The 26,460-nt window shown below is 38.4% G+C and overlaps 1 protein-coding gene across 1 annotated transcript in view; it reads left to right on the forward strand.

The window, feature by feature from the left end:
• Positions 1-26,460, forward strand: part of LUZP2 (leucine zipper protein 2) — a 118,869-nt gene that overhangs the window by 48,770 nt on the left and 43,639 nt on the right. The window contains exons 2-5 of the mRNA XM_088533849.1: positions 6,645-6,762; positions 7,541-7,611; positions 9,597-9,678; positions 15,155-15,217. Coding sequence (XP_088389975.1) covers positions 6,645-6,762; positions 7,541-7,611; positions 9,597-9,678; positions 15,155-15,217 — 334 coding nt within the window. The remainder of the gene's footprint in view (positions 1-6,644; positions 6,763-7,540; positions 7,612-9,596; positions 9,679-15,154; positions 15,218-26,460) is intronic.

The raw sequence follows: 26,460 nt of genomic DNA on the forward strand, positions 1-26,460 counted from the left end.
GTTTATCCTGGGTTAATGGCAACTGTTTTCCATTCTGGCCTTTTTCGTTTAGGCAGCATTTATGTGCAAGTCCAGGATAATGGTTTCTTCGGATGATCTGTTTGCATGGTGCGATGAGCAGAGCTAACGGTGGCTTGATAATATACAGGCAAATTTAACGCTGAGTTGTTTGAAGTTGTTCTTTAGGCAGGGTAAATGAACTATACAATTTTTCTTTCCAGGCTATTCTCCTTATTATTCTGTACGAAAGGTGAAGAACGGGTGGAAGGACAGGACCGTCACCAGAATTGCTGAGTGTGGATGAATTTTGGTGCATGAGATGAAAGTGGGGTGGGATTCTTTTTTTTCATGCTATATCAAGTGTCCAGAAATAAATATTGCAGATAGCTACAATATTCCTATGCATGTCATTTAAGAAGTAAGTGTGCTCTGAATTGGTTTGTGTAATAATGTAGTGCATTAAAAGGAGAAAGGAAATAAATTTAAAAAAAAAAAGTGTTTCCTTTCAGGTGGTTCTGAAAAACTTACCATGAGGAATAAACAGGTTCTGGTATCCCTTTGAGAGAAGCTTTAATTTTGTAAGACCCAGAGCCCAAAGTCTATTGACTTTGTAGAGCCAGAATGAGTACTCTTTAGATGTCCTCCAGGCTTCCCTAAATTTTTATGTATTATATAATATTTTAAAATGATTTTTGAAGTGAGGGCGCATTGGAGTGAGATGTTCTGATTGGATGATGGAGCCTTTTAATGAAATACAAAATAATGAACATACATATACTGTCAAAATGAAAGCTATATAAAGGCCTACTCTTCTCAGCTTGTAGCTGAACGCCGTGAGTCTCAGCAGGTCGGCGAGGTTTGGTAAATGATGTGCTGGCCTGAACGTGTTTTATTCCATTTTCTGGGGGCAGTCACTTCTCAGCTTTGCCTAAGGGAGAAACTGTAGATGGTGAAGATTTTGGCTTTTAAAACACCAGGCAGGCCCTGTTCCTGCTGATAATGGTACATCTCATAATGCTGAAGGACGTAAACCAAAACCTGGGTATTAAACCAGGCCTACAACTTGCCTGCAAGTCGTAGTAACGAAATGAGTTATTTACATTTGATGCCTTTCCAACTATGTGGTTGTCCTTGCTCTTTATGTGCTCGGTATTTTTCTAATTTATAGCACCACAATGGAGACAAGAGGGCAGGAAACCGGTGACAGATTTGCTGGCAAGAGTTTGCATGAGTCGGGAAAAGAAAAAAGGGGAAATACAGGCTGGACACTGGGAAATGTTTTGCTCTACTGTGCTGGTGGCGTCGGATGTGGAAATACCTCCCAGAGGCAGCAGCAGAAGCTGCAACTCGAATGGCTGGAATGCTATAAACTGAACACGGGGAGTAATCTGGGCTCAGTAGAAGACAACAGTAGAATATTGAATAAGCAGTTTTGGCTTCTCAGTTACTGGAAGAGTGTATAGAACCATTTTCAGCAAATGCAGGGTATTGAAAAATACTAGTTTCTCTTCTTGTAAGAGTCTAAGGTCGCTGACGTAACTTCAGGTTCCTTGAGAGGCAACCGGAATTATTTTCTCATTATAATTTGCCATTTGGTGTTTGTAATGTGTTGTTAGTTATAATACATCTCTCTGAGCACCGGAGAAGGCTGGCTTTGCAGTGGGTGGTTGTTTGGGCTGCCCTCCCTACGCTGATAAATCGATGCTTCTGGGCCTGGGCCTTGAGCTTTGGTGAGCAGGCCATGGAGCCAAGCTCCGTCGCAGCAACTCTGAACAACCGGGCAATTTTGGGGTTTAATTTCTAGCAACATAAAAGGTGCCGAGGGGCAGCTGAGCAAGAATTGAGGAAGTAAATGAAATGAACGGATCTTGGAAATGAACGTTGTTTGCTGGAAAAAATGTAGGTCTGCTGATATACTAAGAGGATACAGGTATGCTCTGGTACTGCAATAAATCTGACTTAATAGGATAAGAGGCTTTCAAAGTGCCAAGTGACAGAAAGTATGTGTCTCCTCACTTAAGGCATAAATAAATAAATAAAAGTGAGGGAAGCCAATTTACCTAGACATATGCATGCCCACGTTGTGTCTGTATATATTCGTGTATGCGTGTATTTAATCTCTCTGTAATTCAGGTTTCCCGTCTTGGTGCCCGGGGTTATTTTCCTGCCTTTTTTAAAAAGCAAGCATTGCAATTTTTTTTCTCCAACAGTCATCTGATCAGTGAACTTGTTTTTTCATTAAGCTCAGTTAATAAACAGGGGAACAGATGTTCAAGATGCACAGTGACACTTTTGTCAAGTAAAGTAGAATTGTTTAGATTTTCTACGAACTGAGATAGCAGCCTAGGCAGAGAGAGGGGGAGTTTGAGGCACGTCATTTTGTTGGTAGATGTGTTTTTATTAACAGCAGAAGCACATGTAAAGTTCCAAAGCCAGCAATAAATGATGTAGCTAGCTGAGATGGGAAGATTAACCTGACTGTACAGTGAGAGGCAACGAAAAGGCGTTCGGTGCCTCTGCACAGGTCAAAGGCCTTGCTGGTTATCTAAGGAGATTAATGTAAGTGAACTATACTTAAAGATAATGACATTGAGGTCACAGCTAAAAGCTTCTTTAGATGTGCAGCAGAAAACCTGACCAAAGGCGGTGTTATATGTATAAATTATGAAGACTCTCAGAACTGAAAAGGGTAATGCCACCGATCAGAAGGTAAATGGTTTTAGTGTGAATGCTTTTCCTCTTAAAGACTAAAGCTGGTAGATTAGATGTGAAAAGTCAGCTCTGTGCAGAGGACACCTCCCTATTTACTCAGGCCGTATTTGAGTGGTTGTAAAGGCGGATTTAATAATGTTGTTTTCATGGGATTTAATAGCTTCCTTTCCACCTTGCAAATGTATGAGTCTGTGTAAGACAGAGGAGCCAACGAGCTGGTGCTCTGCTCTCCTTGTCAGTGATTTCCATCTCGAGTTTGCTTATTTTACAGTTTTAAAGATTCTTGTCTTCAGCTTCCAGGTAGGGTGATTCCAAATGAAGATTAATCTTTCTCTCACATCAGTATAAACCATGTTCACATGTGCAACCAAGAATATCTTTGAATGATTGCTTTAGAAACACCTGCGCAAACATGTGCTTTGCAAGTGTAAGCAGTGATTTTAGTAAATAATTATGTTTTCTTAAGTAGCATTGCTTAAAAGAAAAATAAAACTAAGAAAACCCAGCCAAATCCACGGCAGCCTTCTCAGAATGCTTACTGGGTAAAAATAAATTTCTTAGTGTTTACACTAAGATACCTTGAATTATAAATTGCAAGTAGAGGAAAACAAAGCAAAACAACCCTTACTTTTATGGAAAGTAACTGAACACAGATTGCTTCCTTGGCTTTTGTTGAAAGAAGCATCCAATCAAGTTTATCATCTCGGACTGAGTTTCTAATGTTCTGTGGAGTATACTCCAATTTTCTCTTTTGTTTTAAGCTTCCTTTTCAGTCAGGGACATTTATGTAGCATAAATAAATAATTGAAGTGTTTATAAAAGTTGTATTTCAAAGACAGGCTCTAAAACCTAGAGGGAAAATGGAATCAATTTTCCGTTGTCCTGACATAGTACATATTACTCGGTGAGAAGCAGACTCGGGGCTGATTTTTGAAGACTAAAAGCTTAACTTATAAAAACTCAGAGGTAGAGTGATCTCTGAGGACCCAAATCTTTCTAGGCCCTTGTCTCCATTGCATCATGCTGAAAATTAGCAGCTGCTCAAATTGGGGCTGCGTCTATTAAGTTTAAAACTATAGGAGAAAAACGTTGCAGGAGAACAAGTGATGCTGCCATTTGCACTGACTCTGTGGCAAGGCATTGATGGTAGAAATGAAACAACTTCTATTAGATGACTACCATTGACCTTTATGTGCAGGATATTGCTGAATTGTTCCATTTCATTAGTATACATTTTTGCATCCAAATTTTGCCTTCGAGATTGTCATTAATTTTTTTCCCTGTTGTAGACTGAGATGTGTTCAAGTGAATTTGTGTTGCAAACTAAATAGGAAGATATATGCAGTACGACTTGGTGCAATAAGACTGGAAGAGACTGCTTCAGCTGCCTTTGGAAAGGGCATTCACTCGCTAAAATGATAAATATTCACTGAAAGTCATTTTGAAGAACGGTGTGGCTGGGTATTCAGAGGTCAGATTGGATCTGTGTATAACCGGGGCTCCTAGGAATGGGTTTAGGTGCAGGTATTCCTCAAAACAAATGGAGTACTGAGTTTTTGACATCCGAAGGTATCCAAAAGTTGGTGGGTTTCATGCTGTTTATGGCAGTGTATAGCAGCATGATTCAGTCAGTCGGGTTGTTCTTTTCTCTCCCTGTCCACCTAATGTTTTGTGTTATGCTTTAAAGGAAATAGATGGTTATTGCAACATATTTAAGTGTTTGAAAAATGGTTAGAGGATCTTAATTTATGCAAATTGGTAAATAGCAGAATGTACGAGACAAGAAACCTGTGCTAAGTGAATGCCCATGGGAGAGTAGAATTGGCTGCTTGGGACAGATGGCCTTTAAATGCTCAAACAAAGCATAAAAACTCACGGGGATCCTGTAGAAAAGTGAATATACCCCTAAAGTGATTGCTCAAGACAGTCTTGCCAGTTGCAAGTAATTTAATTATTATTATTATTTTTAATACAAGGGACCATCCAGCTTCATTTGCTTTTTTTGTGCCGTTAAAAAGGGATGCAAGGGATGGCCCTCGCTGAGACCACCTGCCTGCTTCAAGAGGGGGAAATTCCCCCTTGACCTTGTGCATCAGCAAATTAACGAGAGCAACAAAATTCCAGATCTGCATAGCACTAAGTTATGGAAACTTTGAATTCTTGATGTGCTGTTTTCCTATATGCCCATCTTGAGATTGACTGTGTGACCAGTATGCGAGATGATTATTTTTCTGATAACATTATTTATTCCTGTTGAGGATAAGCATCCTATTTACAAGCCCTGTTTAGTTCCTAGCAAATATTTGTAACGTGACCTCACGTTATCTCCTCATACTAACTATACCTGTTGGTTTTCTATAGTTAACTCTTGGGCTTACTCCAAGCTCTACCTTTACTCTTGGTGGATGAATATGAGACAAACAATCTGAAACTACCATTTCATGAAATAAGTAAAGGACATAAATTAATTTAGAGACAAGTCAAAACATCTTAGGAGAACAAAATATTTTGCTGAGAGCTAAAGTTTAGTTACATTGCTATTTTTTTCTTATTGTCTGAGGAAAATGTTTTATTTTTGCATTTATTTATTGCATATATTTACTAATTGCATATGTACATATATTGCATGTACTTATTTTGGAAATCGGAGGTGTTTTACATCTCAGTAAAGAGATTCAAATTCAAAAAAAAAAAGAACTATGGTTTTTCATGAGTTCTGTCTGCAACATATTGGCAAAGTAAGCTGAAGATAATTAATGTTGAAACTTCAAAACAATGTGGAGCTATATGCTTTTCCTAGAGTCTTATGTTGATAGAAGAGATACTTTTATTTCTGCTAGCTATCCAAAATATCATTTGGTATTGAACAAATAATTTCTTTTTTCATATATCTGTCATCTGGGCTGTTATTGCCAAAATAGACCTGAATGGTATTAAATGGCATATTTATTGATTTAAATGATTGTCTTTGCTAAAGTATATGTTTGAAGTCTGTGAAGGGAATTGTAAGATCACTGCTTAACTTCAAGATGTTAGATCTGATAATGAAATAGCGCTGATGTGTTGGAGAGGTGAATTTTTTCTACCGTTTTTAGAAAAAGTTACTGGAAGGAGGGTAGAAAAAGGAAAAAAAAATCAAACTGCAGTTGTACCAGGAATGGATATCTCAGGTCACCAATCAGTCTTTTTCAAAACGAAATTTTTTAAATGAAAAAAAAATGTTCTTGCAGAATTACCCCAAAATGTTTGCTTTTGACCTGAAGTGGCACGTCTGAGTTGGATCTGCATTTTGTTCAGCCTAATGCATTGCATTGATTTCAGTCTGGATTTTACAGACCCTTTGGGACGCGTGGTTGCGTTTCAAATAAAAATTTCCATTTTGAGAAGAATAGATAGGCTATTTTGACTCTTCATCAAATTGTGTCATGATGAGATTTGCTTCCCCTTGGCGTATTTGTTAGTTTGGGTTTGCACTGGAAGGCGGTTTAGGTGGGGGGAAGATGTGGGAAGAGATACGTGCTGCCGAGTTTGGATAGCTCTGAGTCAGCTCACTCTCAAATTGCAGCCTGTCACCAAACTTCAGAATTCTAAAGGTTCGCTCTGTTTATTGGGTGGAATATCTTTCAAAACAAGAAAAAATCTTCCGCTATTCCGCTCATGTTAAATGCATCCTTCTTGCTTCTTCCTCATCACAGACAATGTGCCCGCACCTGTGTTTGGGTCTCATGTGCGAGACCACATTTGGCTGAATAAACACATCCATTTATCAATATTAAGAGAAAGCAAATTACCACGTGAGTGGACAGGGGGTCTTCCCACACTCTGGAATCTAAAACCTGCTTGGGAAGTGGTGAATTTTGGATGAACTGAGACTGTTTTCCAATGTGCAGAGGAATGTTTTGAGGATCTCATGCTTTGCTTTTCTGTGTTAGACAGAGCTATGAAGAACTGGAAAGACAGCTGAAAGAAGTCTTTAAGGAAAGGAGCAATATCCTTCGTCAACTGTCAAAGACTTCTAAAGAGCTTGAGGGAATTAAAGTAAACCTTCAGGTGAGTTTATGTCCTGATTTCTGTGGCAAAGGATCATGTGCCTCGATTTGTTCATATTGGTCTCAATTTCCTGTGAAAGGTGAATAATTATTTATTCTCTTGATCTTGTATTTAACCTAAGCCTGATATTTTTAAAGAAAAAGTAATCCAAATGAGTTGGAGCCTTTGTCCACACAAAGGAAAGAAAGGAGAAAGAACAAGGTGCCTTAGTGGGACTCCTGCAAAGGGTGCATCAGCTGTTAGCAAAGGGAGATGCTCCAACGTGCCTGTTTGAGTTGTGGCCCGTTGAACCTGCTCTCTCTTGCTTTGTTGTTGTTGTTGAGTACCATACTTTTTATTATAGTTTTTTTCTTCTTTTTCTTACTTTTTAAGAGGCATTTTTGCTTGTAACACAATTATGCTCGAATGGGATTTCCTGTGCAACAAAATTCAAGGTTGTGCTTAGCAAATCTAGCCCATCAGAGATGAGGCAAAGCACTGTACTGTTATTTGCTGAATACACATATTTGTCATACACCTTTAATGCTTTTAGCCATTTACTTGTTTCTAAATCATGCTTTGGATCAAATCTCTTTTAATATTTGAGACAAAGCAACTATGTGCAGTTAGCAATGATGAACTATGGGAAGAATCGGGCTGTTCCCCTGTTCTTCCTTGCAAATGGTGATGTGTATAATTCACTGGAAGCCTTTTATGAAAGAGGTCCCAAATTAATCATTTTTACAGGTGAATAATGTTAAAGATCTCTTTCGTAATACATTTCCTACTTTGTTCTCAGTCGTTGAAAGATGATGAGGCATCAGCCAAGAATGATGTGCAGAAACTGCTGGAACTGGGCCAAAAGCAAAGGTAATGTCCCATCTCCACCCTGTTTGTTCAAGTTCTGAACTGAAAACTGCAATCTGTAAGTGCTGGAGTGTTCCAGATAGAATTTTTCTACCATGACAGAAAAATAAGGGCCAGAATAAGGCTATTTTGGAATGATTTTCAGACAAATGACACGAGCAGGTAATGGACATTCTTGACTTCTTAGATAGCACATGAATAGCACTAGGAAAAGACATTAGAATACAACAGTGAGATATTTGCCAGTTCGAGAGGGATTTCGAATCTCAGAGAAGTTCGGACATGAATTTTTATCTATTCAAATGGACAAAATCAGAAGCCTTCAAAAGTTACTAGTGGGTAATAATCCCCAGGTTAGGAATTTACCTGTGAGTGTCCCAATCTCTAGAGTTAGAAATATTACACATGTATTAAATCTTTATACATCTAGGAGGAATGGGATGAAGAGAGATGTATTCCCTTCAATTTTTTATTGAACACTTAATAAAAGAGTGACTTTATATGGCTGGGATTGGAAGCATAGTCCTTAGTCACTATCTATTGTAACCTAACTATCATTATTTAACAGAGAATGAGTTAGTTCTCTTGTTTCTTGGAGTTCAAAATTATAGATCACTGTATCGGTACAATTTTAACATGCAGCCAACATCACTGACACAGGGATCCCTTTCTCTGAAATAATACGATGTGATGAATGCATCTTTATCTCACATTTTTGCCTCAAGTTTTTAATAAATGATTTTTTCTAGTGAGAGTGTGTATTTCGTCGCTAGAAATGTGATATCGTGTTTAATAGAAGCTCTGTAGCACATATGAAATTGCTTGGCTATAGAGGAGGCTTGTGATTAAACGGCCTTCAGTTCTTCAATACAAAACAGATTAGAGCCATAATACAGTAGCCATGGATGTTTCTCATTTTTACTTCAGCAGAGATGGAGCAGATCCCTCAGGGAATTTAAGATATTCTAGATAAATCTGTTGAATGATTAAGGCAAAACTTCAGCTAATACCAGGTTTAAACAAATGCATATGACAGCTTGTATGCAAGTGAATGTGCACATTTCATCAGCCATGACCTTGTCACGGGCTCTGTCCCTCCTACATGTCACTGTTTTTTGCAGCTTCTATGCAATGAAGACATTGGTTGATTAAAAGCATTAATGACTATTGAGTACATTTTAAAATAGACTTTCTTAGAGGAAGATGCAAAATTTGAGTTCTCTGAGGGGAAATGTCTACTCCTTAGCCACATACTAGTAAGTATTCCAAATCTCCTGCTCACTTCATCTTGCAAGCTCCATCCAAAAGTACATGTTGATTTCTATTTTTAAAGGAGGAAAATGTTGAGCATAATTTAGAAAAACGTTTTCCAGAGAGAGTCCCATAATCAGTGCCACTCTTGGACCTCGCTGCAGGTCCGTAAGGCCATGTGCAGCGTGGCCAGCAGAGCATCTCAGTCCCACCATAGTTAACAGTAGAAAATTCTGGCTCCATCAGTGATGTGCCAAAACCCAGTGAAAACATCTTTTGGTTTCTTCTCCAGCCATAGGGTAGAATATTCTGCTGAATTTTGTGTTGTCTCTTTCTAGAAAGTCAAGTGAAGGTTTAATTTTATCAGCGTTTTTTTTTTTTTTTTTTTAATAGTGTAAACCATTTCTCATTGATAATAGCACAGTCCCTTTTTTCTTCACTTTTATTGTGCCAATGCTTTTAGCCAGAAATTATACACTGGCAGATGTTTTGCGCAGCAGGATGCTCAGTGGATGTACAAGGTAGCCATTACAGATTAATTTCCATTACAGATAATTTTTGTTTTGCGCTAGGACTAGAGTTCATGGGGTCATTATGAGTTTATGAGCAAGACAAATAGACAGAGCATGTCTGTGTGTCACACTGAATAATTAAAAGTGCATTTTGTTGGAACGAATGGATTATTTCTTAATGGACACTTGTAATGAAGTTTCTCTTCTGTGTTTTCAACAAATCAGGGAAGAAATGAAATCTCTCCAGGAGGCCTTTCAAAAGCAGCTTAATGAGGCAGCTGAGAAAGCAGAAAAGCAGCAGGCTACCGTGAGTTATTCCTTGTCCCTCCTTCATTATTTTTGTTTATTTCTTCTTTTTTTTTTTTTATTCTCCTGCCTTGAGAATTTTCCATTATCTCAAACAGGTTTGTATGGGGGATATAGGGGAAAAGAACTTTGATTTCATGTATGCATGGGTTTTCTTCAAGCTTCATAGGAAAGTTTGGGTACTCATCATCACTCATTTCTGTGGGATTTGAGTACGGGCACTCCTGGAGATTGTAGTCTTGTCCACACCAGCACATGCTGTCGTACCTCCACTGGCTCTTTTTGAAATCACTGATGATTTTCAGCAAGAAAAGAAACAGATATCTGAGTCCAATTTTGACTGCGCTAGATCTGACTACTTATATAGGAAGGTATTGAGTTGCATTAGAGTTTCACGCTTTAAAGAAGTTCTGTTTCTGGATAAATTCCAAAGTTAATTGGATTTTTTCTGTACTGCTATAATGATGTGTGGCATAAATAGTGGAAATTACATGAGTTTATTATTAACTCAATTATTAGTTTAGGAAATAAAGATATTCCCGCTGAAGTTAATGGACCTACTTCAATGTGTTGGGTAAGAACAGAGCTCTCGTGTTCAGTCGAGCAGTTGAACTGTGCTGTTGTCCTGATAAGTCCAAATTTAATGTCAGGTTATTAAAGTGTCAAACCTTGGATTCTTAGTGTTTGAGTCACCTAGATCAGGCGGATGGCTAGAAGGTATCACCAGTGCCTTCAGGTCTATATATAAGTGTATATGCTTGCTGGACTGTTAGAACTTTTTATTTTTTCTAGAAAAAAAAATACTTCTTTTAGTAGTAAACTAGATGATTTATTTACCCACAAGTTTAAAATATTTTGTAGATTTTCTGGATATTCAGGCCATTGTATAGCTTGGAAAAACGCCTTTTTTCAAGATGGTTTTGCACTGAGCAAATAATCATGTCCTAGAAAAATAAATAAATAAATAAATAAATAAGAGCCTAGTCTTCCCTGCTAAGTACTGGAAATTATTATCTTTTAGGAGGTGCATTGATAAATTCAGAACAGCTTTGAAAGCACAGCAAAAAGCAGTCCTGCAAACTGAAGGTGAAAAATATATTTATTTAATGTCCCTGTTAGCTTCTTGAGGACTTCTCAGCTATGGACTGACAGCACCTGAGATGCAGTGAATTCTGTGATTCCATATTCTCTGAATGGGCAATTGACTCTGTTATGTTGGGTACAATGCTCTGTATTTTTTAGCTTCTACAGCAGCACTTTCCATGTGATCTCAACTTGGACAGTAACAAAATGCAAAATTTGCTCTTCAGAAGTTAAACAAAATCTACTCTTAACTATAAGGCAAAAATATGCGGTGCAAATAACAGAAAAAAAAAATCCATTTGAGTTGAGAACAGAATTTGACTGGAAGTGTTGTCAGCTGGTTAGAGAAAAAAAAATCTTCAGCTCTATTTTAAAAATCGCCAATAATAGAGTAATAAATTTGCCACTGATTTGAAGGAAAGCTGAACCGAGTCCTTGGTTTGTGACTTTTTTTTTATTATTGCCTCAGGGTAAAATGTACATAATAAAACTTAGCAGTACAGGGAGACTGAATGAATATTCAAGAAATGCTTCAGGAGCCTTGGATGAAAGCTGCGATGGAAATGGAAATAAATATTGCTGTCACACAGTATTACTTTACACCTGTTTTCTCCATGTGTTTTGCATATTTCTGAAAGCAAAATGAATATTATGGAAGAAAGTCTAGGTAGTTTGGGACAAGCCTTGTTCGAGGCTGGGAGCTTGAACTTAATTCTGATTTAATGAACTGTAAGTCTTGTTTCTAATCAAACTTATGCACAGTTCATTCTGCAAGACCTAATGAAGTAAATCTTGATTTATATCAATGTAAACAAGAATAGGATTACATTTTTCAAGGCCCTATGCATAAAAAAAAAGGAGTAAAAATACAAGTATGTTTTTTCTGCTCTTGCTAGGAAGGCATAATACGACGCTTACTGTATTTTAATTGTTAAATTCATGATGTGTATTTTCATGGGCCATAGGGCATAATTCCAATTTCTGTTGTCCTCTTAAACCATCAGTAAAAACTGATGGAACTGCTTGGTTCAGAACTCTTTTATCTGTATTTAGTGCCAGAATAAATACGTAAGTAGATTATAACGGGGTGTTAGGCAACAAATGATTATTAACAAACAATCAAGCTAGCATTTTATCCTATATCTCTAAATGAAATGTGGAAAAACTTCCTCCAGAAACAGGATTAGGCAGTTTGTTAACAACGAGGCAGATATATCGACAAATACAGTTACAGTTTTTTGGCAAGTCACCTTGAGCTTAATAGAGTTGCTTCTCACTAGCTTCAATCCTGCTGTATAAAAAGAGATGGACTATTCTGGATGAGTGAAACAGAAATACGTAAAAACAGTCAAGCTGTGACAAATCTTGGCCTGCATTTTACTTTTTGCCCCCATTACTGTTTTCTGTCATTCTAACAATTTCTGAAAACACTTACTGATATTTAACTTTGCGATTAAAATACAGTCTGTTGAGAAAAAGGAGAAAATATATCTGCTCAGAGTTCATTATGAAAACTGAGAATTAGGTAAAACATTTACATGTATGGATTGTAAAGATAAATCTGTACTAGCATGGTTGAAGGGAGAAAGAAATGAGTTTTGAAGATAAATAATGGCTCATTTCTCTTCAGATGCTAAAGCATCTGAAATTTCTCTTAGTTCTATTGCCTCTATAACCAGAAAGATGAATTTCTAAATTCCTGTTGAGGGGAAAAACATAGACTGGATTTGCATCCCAACCCATAGTAGCAGAAACAACTGACAGAGTGGATCAAATAAATCTGATTTCCTCGGTTGGCTACATAATATTTTCGCTTCTGTAGGACAGTGTTTTGGTTCATTTATTTGGGAGAGTCCAGGTTGTGCACTCTGGGACTACTGTGCTGAAAAAAACAAAATATGTGAAGGTGGGAATGAGAGCTGCTTCCAAGGCACACTTCAGTTGTAGACCAAAACACTGATGTGATCTCATGTCTTGGAAGTCTGAAACTACAACAAAGACTTGAGGGTAGTTTTAGGAAATGGAGGGAATGAGTAGGAGATGAAGCCTGAGGAAGAGGGGAAAAATAGGCAACTGCCTCTGTATCAGCTCTGGTCTGTTCTTCCCTTAAATACGGATCAGGGAGAATCTCCAATGCTCAAGCCTGGTTCTGACCATCTTTGGATATTTCTAAGTACTCTAGGATGAGGAGGAAAACTTTCCTTGACTTTTCAAGCACAATATGGTCATTTTGAAAACAGTAAGGTTTTTTTTGTTTGTTTTAATTAGCAATAAAACATCCTTGATAAAATATATGAAATTTAATTTAGGGAGATCTATCATCAAAGAGGAATCAAGAGTCACCACAAACACATGCCTGCAATATTTTTTGCTAGAAAGATGCTCATTTTATTACAAAACTTATTACAACATATTTATTACAATATTTATTAAAATATTAATCCATTGTTTTGTCTACTTCATGGCAAGTGTGGACTGCCTCTATGACAAAAATCTGAAATCTGCTTATCCATTAATTCACCATTACTTCTCCATTAATTCGCCATTAATTCTCCATTATGCAGTATGATTTCGTGCATGGTAATTTGAACATAAGACCATAAAAATTACTGTTGAGTAGGTTAGGGTTGCCAGATACGCCCATATCCTGTCATAGTTAACCATGGTGGTGAACACCCTGCATTTCTGTCCTGTCTTAACTGCTTGTGTCTCCGTTCCAAGTAAGATGGAACAAGATGGAGGCCAGCAAAGAAGCCTACAGCCGAGCTTCAGCTTTTATTTCTGTATTCTTCCACCCTTCATCTACAGTCAATAACTAACTGTGGTCTGACTTTTAGAATTGGATCATTGCCATCTGCTAGAGCATTCTGCATTTCAACGGGGGAAAAATTTAATTTGAACATTTCAAGGTCACAAAGCACTGAGAGTGAAGGCCACTGGGCGGAAGATGTTGCTTTTAATAAACGTAATGAGCTCTGAAACACACGCAGCTCTGAATATTTTGAGTGTCTACCTCCTGGAGACAGAGGCAATGTCCTTGCTTGATATCAAAGTTCATTCTTGGAACACCAACATGTTTTCATTATGGGTTTTTATAATTACAGCTGGATATTTAATTAAAGGCAGGCAACATTTGGAAACATCTGAATGTCAAACAAGAGCAAAGAATTAGTGGGAAGGTGGAAAAGATGTAGAAAAGAATTTTTTCAGTTTCTATGCCTTTAATATAGAGCTGAACTTAAATTCAGGTATGTTACGTTGTCAGGATTTGGAGACTGAAAATAGAATTCTTACTCCTCATGCTCCTTAGAAGTGGTTCATGCCTTGCTGTTGTTTGCTGCAGAATAGGGAATATTGGGCTTTGGCTTCTGGAGCAGCATTGTAGTCCATCATGACAGCTTTTCTCAGGGGTTGCCTGAAAGCATCAGGCAAATGGTCTAGTGCAGAATCATCTGCCTGAGAGCACAGAATTAGTGAGACACAGATACATTTAAATGGACAGATAGGTTACCTCTGCATTACCTCCTGCAACCAAGCTCTATAAATCCCTCCTGTGTAGCCTTCTATAGCTATACGTTATGACTAAGTGGCTCTTCAGGTGTTAGAGATTAAGTAGAATGGCTTTAAATTATTGCTATAAAAGCAAAAAAAAAGTCTGACTTTTTACTTAATACTGGTATATTAAAAAGAAACATCATTGTTATGTATCTTTCATTACTCAGAAAAGCTAAAATGCTAAGTTTGCGCTAGGTAAGATGACCATAGCAGTGATATCAGATGCCAGGTGTACGTGGTTAGTAATTAACATAAATTGCTGGTTTAACCAACCTACATTAGCAGTTAAATGAACAGTGTTGTGGTTCATCATAGATATCTGTCCTCAGAAGATCCAGGCTAATACAGGCTCTGCGTAGAGAGCACCCAAAGAGCAATTTCTGTTGCATATTTTTTATATTATTTCATATATATTCAGATTTAGAAATGATATGCTTTGAAGGAATAATGATAGTCTTGAAATGACTAAGGAAAGGAATGATCTTTAACAGAGGTCAGTACACTACTTTTTGTCAGTGTTTAATGTTAGCTGGCAAATCTTTTGAACACATAAAACACCTGAATATCTGAATAGTGATTTTCTTATTTTTCATCTGGTCTTGATTTTTGTACTTGGTGACTTTAATCCATGTATATTTCATAATAAATTCCACCCCTTTGGACACCAATAAATAAAACTTCAGCGTGTGTGGATGGGATTGCTAGTTTGTGGTTAGGGCCTGATGTAAATAACTTCCGTGTTGCCTTTGAAAACTATAGGAGGAAAAAAGTAGAAATTGATGCTTAAAGTGATAAGTCTATTTCAAAAGCTTATGCTCGACTGTTCTTTAAATTTACAGATTAACTTTTTGAAGACTGAAATGGAAAGGAAGAGCAAAATGATCCGTGACCTCCAAAACGAGGTAAGAGGAATGCTTGATTGTCAGCCGCGTGTTAGGAGTCAGCTTCAGAAAAAGTTTAATTTCTGAACAATATTGAATAGATTTTTTTCCTCCAATATTTAACCGTAAAGCACCGAAGCATGTCTGATTTCTTTTTTCCACAGCCTTGTATTAGAATTGTGAAATGATGAAGGTTTCAAGATATTCTGAGGTCTGCTGCTTTACTGTGTCAAGCAATAAGTGTTATTCTGGTGCATACATTCATTTTCATTATGGCATCATGATATTTTAGAATGTGGAGCTAAATCATTCAGTGCAAACATACTAAGTAGGCTATTAAAATAAATTAGAATGATTTAAATCTAATTTTCTACTGTAGTCTTTTAATTCACACCATATCTATGTCTGCTGCTGTACTGAGGATGAAAAATAGCCAATGATTAATTATCTGATTCCTCCACACAGAAATGAAAGGATATTTTTGTCTGGGGGTATTCAGCTGGCAAAAGCATGGTATGAGTATTTTACTTAGTTACTCAGCTATGGGGTAGTAGTTTAATTTTATCCTATTTTATCCAATATGAATTCAGGAGCACTGCATGAACATAAAAATAAACCACTTAGAGACTGAAGGTAAAAAGAGAAAACAGAATGGAAAATTAATTATCTTGACACTGCTCTCATTTTTCTCTTTGTTGTTAACACTTTCTACTCCAGTTTTTCATAAATTAAATAATGAAGCGTGAACAAATCAAGCATAATACATATTCACAGGTACCTTTGGTGCATATTTTTCCTCTCCGTTGCTTCATTTGGCTGCCTCCTGTACAGCTAGATTATTTTTTGAGGAAGACCAGGGCCAAGTGGAAATCTTGTTGCACTTGTGAACTGTGGTTTCACAGAAAGGAGTGCTTTGTCTATGGAGGAGCTTCATTTACATTGTCGCTACCTGCTTCCAAGGTAAATGGAAAGAGGATGAGGAAGGACATAAAATCTTGGAGCTGAGATTCTTAATAGAGTCAAGTTCTAAGGAAATTCTATTCTAAAATGTTTCCGTAAGCTTTATTTCATGAATATGAGTCTCAAATGGGTACATTTCTATTAAGCTTTATGTTATATTTTAAACATAAGAATTTTTTTTTTAAAAAAAAAGATCCTGGAATTTTTTTCAAAAAGAATGGCCTGACTTGTGTTGCTCTTTTTTAAAAGACAGAGAGAAAAAAAGCTTTTAATAAGCACACTAGAGGAATAAAGGGCAATGTTCTTCTCTAGGAAGGTAGTGAGTTAATGTCTAGATGCTCTAAGTGGCATTACAGAACCTTCTAGTGCTTTGTACAAATGCTTCGTATTTGATGTGGGAATAAACGGATTAAATCTTGTGGAAGGGATGAAGTGGGGAAGACGTGACTAAGGAAAAGAGACTTAATTTAATGTGAAATAAAGAGAGATGAGGTGTAGCAAAAATGCAATGAAGAATTCAGTGTACTAGGTTTTCAAAATTGCATGAGAAGTGATAAAGGATCTTTATTTTTTCCCACCCACAACCCAAAAAAAAATCAAGCCTTGGCACAGCCTTGTGTTTAAGAGCAATGGTTTGTAGCTAGGAAAGATAAGAGTTTAATGCAAGTACTGAAACTACTCCATTAAAGTAATTCATTTGTCGTTAGTCTTTTTTATGCAAGCACACAGGCATGGGTGAATAGAGGAAAAATCCACATGAGTAATTTTTTCTTTAGTTAAATCTTGGAAATATTTCCTTTTTATTTTGCATTATCATCTTGCAAGGAATTCTCATGGATGTGAGAAAATGTGGACACTGTTTATTCTGCATGTGCTTTAAGAGGAAATATAGGAGAGTGCCTGCGATTAAAAAAATGATGCAGTCCTGGCATGCCATGAGCCAAACTTGTTTAGAAAGAATTGCTTAGTTGGGAGCTGAAAAAATTGGTAAAATGTGGACTAAAGAAAATATGCTTAAAATGCTTGGCAAGTCTTCATTATTTAGAGGTAAGCTACTACAGAATGAAGAGCTCACTTCTACCCTGCCTACCTACCATCAGTTATGACAAGAGATGTCGCAGCCACTCTGAAAGTAAAGCTAAAACAGGAGGTTGTTAACTATGGTTTTTTTTTCTTCTTCTTTTTTGTGGGGGCAGGTTGTGTGGTTTTTGTTTTGTTTTCTCAAGTGACCAAAAAAATCTATCCTGACACTTACTATTTGGCATTCAGAACTGAATGTTTTGGGTGCAACTCTAAACATGCATACATAATGAGTTAATTTCCTAAATTAAATTCTTTAATGGTTACATGTCAGCCATACATTTCATTGTTCCATTTGTGGGGTTTTTTTTCACTTTTTTTCTCTTGGTGATGATATAAAGGTCATCAAAAGGGGAGTGTTGTGGGTGACATACATTTATATACCATTTTCTTGAGGTCAATGAGTTGGGAATTTTCCCCCCAACTTCATAAAAGGCACCTTTTCCTATAGGCTGAACTGAAAGGAAGTGAAATGCACTTAGTCTTTGTGCCGGGGGCACTGCAGCTTGGTCTTGCATCATCCAAACCAGCTGGTTTGGATTAGGACAAATAAATGCTTGACTCGGGTAAAGCTTTCAGGTGTTAAAAAACATATTCTCATTTAAAACATTGAATTCCATCTCATTTATTAGAGAAGAAATTATTTTTAAACTGCTCATATTATCTTTGGATGATGTACTTCAAACTACCTTTGCAAATACTGATATCACAGAACAGTTAAGGTTGGAAGGGGCCTCTAGAGATCATCTAGTCCAACCCCCCTGCTCCAGCACCTAAAGCACATGTCACAGGGTGGCATCCAGGCAGGTTTGGAAGATCTCCAGAGAAGGAGACTCCACAACCTCTGAGCAGCCTGTTCCAGGGCTCTGTCACTCTCACAGTAAAGAAATTTTTCCTCACATGGAGGTGGAACTTCCTGTGTTTCAGCTTGTACCTGTTACCCCTTGTCCTGACACCAGCCACCTCAGAGAAGAGCCTGGTCCCATCCTCCCTACAATCCCCCCTCAGGTACTTGAACATGTTGATCAAATCTCCTCTGTCTTCTCTTCTCCAGACTAAACAGGCCCAACTTGCTTAGTCTTTCCTCATAGAATAGGTAATCATCTTCATGGCTCTATGCTGGACCCTCTCTAGAAGCTCCACGTCCTTCTTGTACTGGAAGGCCCGGAACTGCACCCAATACTCCAGGTGCGGCCTCACCAGAGCTGAGTAGAGAGGCAGGATCCCCTCCCTCAACCTACTGCAGCCAGGATCAGCGTTCCTTCTGATGCAGCCAGGATCCCATTGGCCTCCTTGGCCAGGAGGACACATTGCTGTCTCATGGTTGACTTGTTGTCAACCAGGACTCCCAAATCCCTTTCTGTGGAGCTGCTTTCCAGCAGGTCAAGCCCTAAGCTGTCCTGGTGCCTGCAGGACCCTGCACTTGTCCTTTTTGAACCTCATGAGGTTCCTCTCTGCCCAACTCTCCATCCTGTCCAGGTCTCTCCGAATGGCAGCGCAGCCCTCGGGAGTGTCGGCCACTCCTCCCAGTTTGGTGTCATTTGCAAACTTGCTGAGGGTGTCCTCTGTGCCCTCATCCAAGTCATTGATGAACAAGATGAAGAGCACCGGACCCAGCACTGATCCCTGTGGGACACCACTGGCCACAGGCCTGCAACCGGACTCAGCCCCATTTATCACCATCCTCTGGGCTCTGCCATCCAGCTAGCCTTCAACAAACCTCACTGTCCGCTCCTCCAGTCTGCACTTCCGGAGCTTTCCTATGAGGATGTTATGGGCAATCATGTCAAAAGCCTTGCTGAAGTCAAGGTAGACAACATCCACAGCTCTCCCATCATCCATCCAGCCAGTCACCTCATCGTAGAAGGCTACCAGGTTTGTCAAACATGACTTTCCCTTGGTGAATCCATGCTGACTACTCCTGATCTCCACCTTTTCCTTGACATACCTAGAGATGGTCTCTAGGATGAGCTGCTCTATCACCTCTCCAGGGACGGAAGTGAGGCTGATTGGGCCTATAGTTTCCCAGCTCGTCCCTCTTGCCAGTATTAAAGACTGGAGTGATGTTGGTTTCTTCCAGTCCTCCCCTCCTTCCCCACCCTCCATGACCTCTCCAAGATGATGAAGAGCGGCTGAACAACAACCCCCGCTGGTTCCCTCCGCACTCTTGGCTGCATCCCATCCAGGCCCACAGATCTATGGGCATCCAGTCTGCCTAAATAATCCCTAACCCAATCCTCCTCGACCAGCAGCAATTCCTCCCCTCTCCGGGTTCTCTCTCTTGTCCCTGTGCTCTGTAGTTCACGGGAACTGGCCTCAGCAGTAAAGCCAGAAGCAAAGAAGGCATTTAGTAACTCTGCCTTCTCTGCATCCTCCGCCACCAAGGCACCCTCCCCATTCAGCAGCAGACTAACATTTTCCCTGGCCTTCCTCTTGCTGGTGATATATTTATAGAAGCCCTTCCTGTTGCCCCTGACATCTCTTGCTAACTCTAATTCCAAACAGGCCTTGGCCTTTCTCGTTGCATCCCTGCATTCTCTGATAATGTTCCTATATTCTTCCCATGTGGCCTGGGCCTACTTCCACATTATGTACATATACATTAAGGTATGCTCATTCTTCACAGATTCTATTTACAACAATCCTACGTATTTATAAACTTGATAGAGAGGTTTATAACAAGCTATGCATTTCGTCACTGTTTAGACTGTGGCAGAACTTGGAAAACTGTGAATTATATTAAAGAGCTATAGTAGTACAGGCAATATAAAATAAACCAGAGGTAGAAAATGAATTTGCTTGTAGCTCCCAATAATATTTGTTCTTCTAAGAAGCATGTTTTTAAATAACTACCTTGTAAACAATACTTTGGCTCAATTCATGTATAAATTGTGGTTACAGCTTTAGTGTCGAGTAAATCATCCTCACACGGAATTTTAGTCACTCTTTCTGTGCTTGGCCACACTAATACAAGGTAAAGTTGTGGTTGTTTAAAATCCCACCTGATCTATAGGGAATTTTATGCCCTCCAGGGTGAATTCAATTGAACTGCTTTGAATTATGGTGATAGAAACCTCCCTGAGCAAAGCCAAAATGAAATTTTAGGCCTTTGAGACTGTATACTGCCACTACTCTATATTGGAAGACGTTGTAGTTTGTCACTCTTTGTGCTCTACAGGTAAATTAAATCCTGTCCTGTGGTTGTTCTAAGTATAGAACCTGTCCTATACAGGAAAAAAAAAAATCCTCTTTTACTAACTAACTTTTGAGTTTGGTGCTGTTTCTTGAAGTCACTTCATCTTCAAGTGAAATACAGCCTCCTTTTCCAGAAATAATTTTGCTGTTTGAAATTGTTCAGGGTGCTTTGTACTGAAAATGATACAGAAAAGGTGGAGGCATGCTTGAATCACTGGAAAATGGTTGTTAATTAGCACTGAGATCTCATGGCAAGCATCCTAATGCATCCAGGTTGTCAGTGTGTATAATACTAGGTCTGTGGTAGAAGACCTACTTTAACTGCTATAACCGTTTCAATGAGCTTTAGGTTTTAAAAGTCCAAATGTGCTCCTGTTCTAGGAAATCATAGCAGTGCTCTTCAGGCTTTTCAGTGAAGCTCATGAAGCTCAATGAAGTTCTCATTTCTTTACTCAGTTCTCCCAGGCTGACAAGGACTCCTTGTTAAATTCTTATTACCAACATCCACCTTTGCTACTTCCAAAATGTATCTGGATTCCTTACTTTTGTCTCTAGCTGCTGGGTCTTTATGCTACCTAATGTGATAATATCTAAGGTAAACTATGAAATTTCTTGTGTAAAAATTTCCAGGGTCGGACTGTAGAGGGCACAGGGAGTAGGGAGATGCTAGAGTTGTATGATGCTCTATTTCCTCTTGATTTTAATGGGAGTATGACCAGCTTGTTTGAAACTAAAGGATACGAATAATAAGTCCTAGTGCTCCCGTGGCTTCATTGGAATTCAGGGCGGCAGCGAAACATGAAGCAAAAGAGATAATCTTGACTAATTAATTTTAAAAGAGCTCTACTGCCTCCTCGGCACTTGCTGCTCCTGATGACGTCTGCTGCAGCTTCACTAGGCAACAGGACAGCGTGAAACCTAATTAAAATCTTTGCTCCTTGAACCCATCCAGAGGATTTTGTGCATCTTAGCGTTATCCAAATCGGTGTTCGCCAGCATTACAGGTCTCCAGGGTGAGGTGGCTTAAAGCCAAGCTGTGGAAAGCTTTAAGGATGGGTGAAATTTTATTGCCTGTGTAGGACTTTCCCTGAAGCTGATATAAATTTTGCCTCATAGGAGGCACTTAATAGCACAAGAATTTATAAAATCTTCACGTGACGTAAAAATACACTTGGTCTATTGGTTTGAAATGCTGCTTGATGAAGTTATATTGCTGCCCTGGGCTGAGCTCTTCATTGAAGGAGTAGGCAAGAGGGAGGTGCCTCTTGCAGAGCTAACTGACTTTCTATTAAAGCCAGTAAGAATTTAGAAAAATTCTAAACCCAGAGAACCCCAGTTTGATTGTATGATGGCGCATCATACAAAAACATTAAAGTTCTGCAGGTTTCAGGAGAAAAGACTGAGTGTTCACATTTTCCTTATCATGTTTACTACAAGAAAGTTTATTTGCTGAATTCGGCAGGAGCAGAAAGTGATTTTGAAGCATAATTTTTGCTATTGAAAACTTTACACTAAACTGGTCTGCTGTTACTTCACAGCCTTTTTAATTCTGGGCGAAATTAAGTGTAGCTGTAAAATGTTAACTTCATATGGTGAAGTATTTCTCCTTTTACACAGGTTGATAGCCTGTGACTTTATAGAAATTTTAGTCCTCTCCTGAGGCTCTTTATCCCCTCTTCTTAATTTAACAACCAAATACAGTATTTGGAACGATAATTCCCATTATTGGATAGATATTTGAAGAGGTTAAAAATAATAAAATACTTAATTAAAATCCATGTTAGAGTTAGTTTAGGAAAAAAAGCTTCACAAGAAATTCTTTGCTTGTCAGTAACGTTGGTACCTGAGTTAATGCATCTCTTGGATTTTCCAATCTCTGCAAAACCTTATGAAAGCCATAGAAATGTGAAAACGTAACCTTTTCAGGGCCAAGTAACCTTCAAGCTTACTGCAGGGGTTCCTGTAGAATCACTCTAGTCATTTACTGCAGATTAGTGCTTGGAAATAGTTCACGCTCAACATCCAGCCCACCTTATACTGAGTTAAAAGTAGCAGAAATCGTACTATTTTGGGTCACAAATGCTAATGATCCGTTACCCAGAAATGTGGAAAACCACTTTGCTCTGGCATCTTTTCCCTCATGCTGCTGCCTTTTGAAAACAACTCAGTCTGAGCTGGGGCTGAAGATACTATAAGAAAAAGAAACATTAAATACATTAACTGGCTTGTTGGGGATTGTAAGCATAATGCTCAAGTTAAAATAATAAAAAATAACTTGAGTTATTTTATTTAGTTGTCATTGAAATACTGATTAAGTATTGATCTTAAGAATGTTGTTTTATATCTAGGCTGTAATTAAAAATACAGTTTTCATTAGACCCCTAGAAATGCTTTTGCTCCGTTGGTCCCAATAATTATCTGAATTTGTCAAATTGACCTGTAAAAGTCTTCCCATGTGATGACTCTTCAGTTGTTCAAAATTTGGTTCCACAATTATTGTAGTTGAAAATGCTTAAAATTGCAGCCAAAAGAAATTGGATTATTAACTTTTTAACCATCTCTGACATTTTAAACAATTTTAAATGTGAAAAATTGAATAGCTTTGGGTATGTTTCCCATGTAAAATTAAAAGGGCTTAATTAAGCAGGTGTTGCTTTGAAGTGCTGGGGAAGGTGTTGCCTAGTTTCATCTTAATTTTTCTTTGTGATTAATAATTTGAGTAGTTTTTTATTGTATCAAGTAGCAAAGGAGAAATTTCGGGTCTGCTTGCAGGCTCCTTCTTGTGTTTTACCTGTCAAGGCAAGAACAGGTGCCTCATAAAGGGCGTATTTGTTCCTTGGTAGAATCAAGTTTAAATCCCCATGCAAGGCTGGGCAAGTGAAGTGCTTGTTGTGTTGTTCTTTGCAGAATGAGCCACTATTGGTAGGTAATTATTAGGCTCGTGCAGAAGGAAGGATCTGCAGCCCGAGCTACTGCAAGTTGCTTTTTTAGGTTCAGGCTTTCGTGTCTGCTCAAAGACAGGCCTGGATACAAAATCAACCAAGTGCTAGAAGACATTTCAGTTTGTCTAATATGTATATGTATTATATATATACATATATATATATATGCACCCTACCCTTTCCTGACTTTAGGTCCTTCTAGTACCTGCATGTTTCTCTTGCTGCTTCAGTTCCAGGGCCTAAATTCTGTGTAAATGTCCACTTGCGGACCCGGATTGCAGGTGGGTTGATAGTCTGCTGTATTTAATTATCCTGAAGATAATTGTTACCAGGGAGCCTCAAAATGCCTTTTGATGCTATTTGATTTCCAAGACATGCAACTGTTGGGCTGGTTATCATGCTGCTTCTCTGAAAATCTGGCTACTGACCAGAAAATACTGACAGAGATTTTGCAGGTGAACCCATACTACTTTTAAACAAATAGCGTATGTAGTATTCATGAGTATTACCCCTTCTGCAACCTAGAGGTAGATCTCTAATTCAGGGAAGTATTTGAGCATGAAAGTTATTAAATTTTTCTGAGCAGTTATATTGCTTAGATTACCAGCCTATGACTGACAAACCAATATCCTCTTTGGTTTGATCACATGGGATCAATCATGTTTTTCTATCCTTCTTTAGTAAAACAGGTGTTATAGTGAAAGCTGCTGACCGTCAACCTTTTTTCTTGTCCAAACCTATTAATGCTTAGCTTCAAATAAAAGGGGGAAAAATAGGGGTAGGTATTGCAATATAAATAGGATTGAAATAAATAAATAAATAAAATCCTGCACTGACTCTTACAGATTCCTTTTGCTTTAGGCATAGGGTTTTCATCACTTTTCATGTCAGCTCTGTTTCCATGGTTAGTAGGTGTTGTTTGATGGCGAGAGGATGTGTTCAGTTCATGTCTGATGTTGCATGTTCTGGTATCTTCCTCAAAAAAGGGAGTATCTGAGAGTCTCTTCTATTTCTCTTGGTCTTCCTAAGCAGGCAAGGAAGGATTTGTCTTCCCCGTATTATTTGGGATGCACAGTTTAGTCCCAACAAGGTGAGTTTTTAAGGCCTCACTGGTAGCTCTTCAGACGTGCACGCTTGCGTTGATCTCTTCCAGTCCCCTGGCACATAGTGCCCCCCATCATTGGCCTGAAACAAGAAGGAATTGGGAGCAAGTCAAACTGGGTAGTAACTAGAAACTACCAGTGTAGTCCTGGTATGTTCCTGCACGTCAGTTACCATACCTAGAATCATGGTCATCTGAAGCAGGAGTAAACGCTCCTTATGCACATTTACAGTCCTCTGAATATTTCCAATAGCTTTTGTTGTTAAGGTGAGACAAGTGAAGAAGAGCCATCGCCCTCCTTTTTATTTTATTTTTTCCATTTTCAAAATGAAAGATGTTGTGAAGGGTTAGTTGAAGGAACACCAAAATAATTATTATGATTCATATGTGCATAGCCTATCTAGCAATTAATAAATAGTTAACAAGTCTATGAAATGCTCAGTCTGTTTCTCATAAGCAACGTGTCCATCCAAAGATCTTGCTGGTCAATGTGTCCATCCGAAGATCTTGCTGGTGGCTGGAGACCATGCATCCTTAAGCTTAAAAAAAAAAAAAAAAAAAAAAATGTCATCTCTTAGCACCATTGCCTTGAAGTTAAATATACTTCTGTGTGATAATGTATCAGCAGTCGATACGGAGTTTTCCGCAGTGTTTAAACGTCAGGATAAAATCAGACTTTATGGAAAGTTTTCACTTGCAAACCGCTGTCCTCGGCTGAAGAGCCACAGAAGCTTCTAGCACAAGAGGCTAAAGCCCAACATGGCTTTCCTGGCTGTATCGCCTACTGACATGAGCTTTCTGGTCCATGTATTTTAACCCATGCAACGCAGTTTGTGGGCAAAATGTTACAACTCCTTTCAGGCTCAAGCTGAGAAGATCTCAAATATTTTGCTAATGCTATTTTGAAGATCAGGCCTTGAGAGCAAGGTCTTTCCTTTGCTGCTTGACACAGCAAGGATAATTCCATGTTGTGATGTTGCCTGTGTTGGCTGTTGTCAGGAGATAAACACTCAGTAACTCCTACACTCTGGGTCTTCCCTTGCTAAAATTGGGGTTTGGCCATGATGAGTGGTTCTTCTGAGCCATGCAACGTGACCAGGTCATTGCAAGCTGCTGTTTTGACTTCAGATGATGCATGGTGGTGTGTTTGCATTCTGCATTAAAAATGTGTGTACATTAGATAGGTGCATTTTGTCTCAACTCTGGCAAAGGTACAGCTCTTTATACCTGTCACAGGAAACTAAGACATAGTCTGTGAAGTGAATTTAGGCAGAGCTGCTTCTCCCCTACCTTAATCTTCTGTGTGTGCATGGAGTTCTAGACGTGAACTTCCTTGGATAACGTATTCTTATTTGTTCTAATTCACTGTTTGTGCTTATTACATTGTAGAAGTTCCTGTTACTAATTTCATGTGTTGATGAGCTAAAAATAAAATATGCGATGCATATATTTAAAATGAATGTGTCACCAAAGTAAAGCTAACGTAGTAGCTGGCTGATGTGTTACACTTTTATTTTAGAAATTTTCCTAAATATCTTGTATTTTGGTCTTACGCACACTCTTCAGGGATGATCAAAGAAGGGTTAAAGGGGATCAGAATTGGGAAAAAAAAAGTTTTGCCGTTTTCTCTGCTTGGTGTGGGTAAAGAAAGGACAAAAAAGGGGCTTTATTCCATAGCAAAGTACTGGTTTAAGGATGCTGGTTAAATGTGCTAAGCATTGCAAAATAGCTAGACTCATGGCTGAGGTTTTGACACCTGGTGCTGATAATAAATTGAACTGAATGGACTGCCACCTAATTTATGAAAATGAGTTTACTGGAAGCTTTCTTCCCAAGCAATCTGCACCTTGTTTTGTTGTAGCGATGATACAGAACTAAACGTAAAGTCACTTAAGTCTCATAGAATATTTTTTCTGACACTTAAATGCCATAAATGGTCCCAAATGCCTTCAGAGGCAAATTAATTTTTGCAGCTCATGTATCAG

This window comes from Tinamus guttatus, unplaced genomic scaffold (genome assembly GCF_059628265.1).
Source record: "Tinamus guttatus ecotype Peru unplaced genomic scaffold, ASM5962826v1 Tinamus_guttatus_pri_ptg000524l, whole genome shotgun sequence".
Lineage (NCBI taxonomy): Eukaryota > Metazoa > Chordata > Aves > Tinamiformes > Tinamidae > Tinamus > Tinamus guttatus.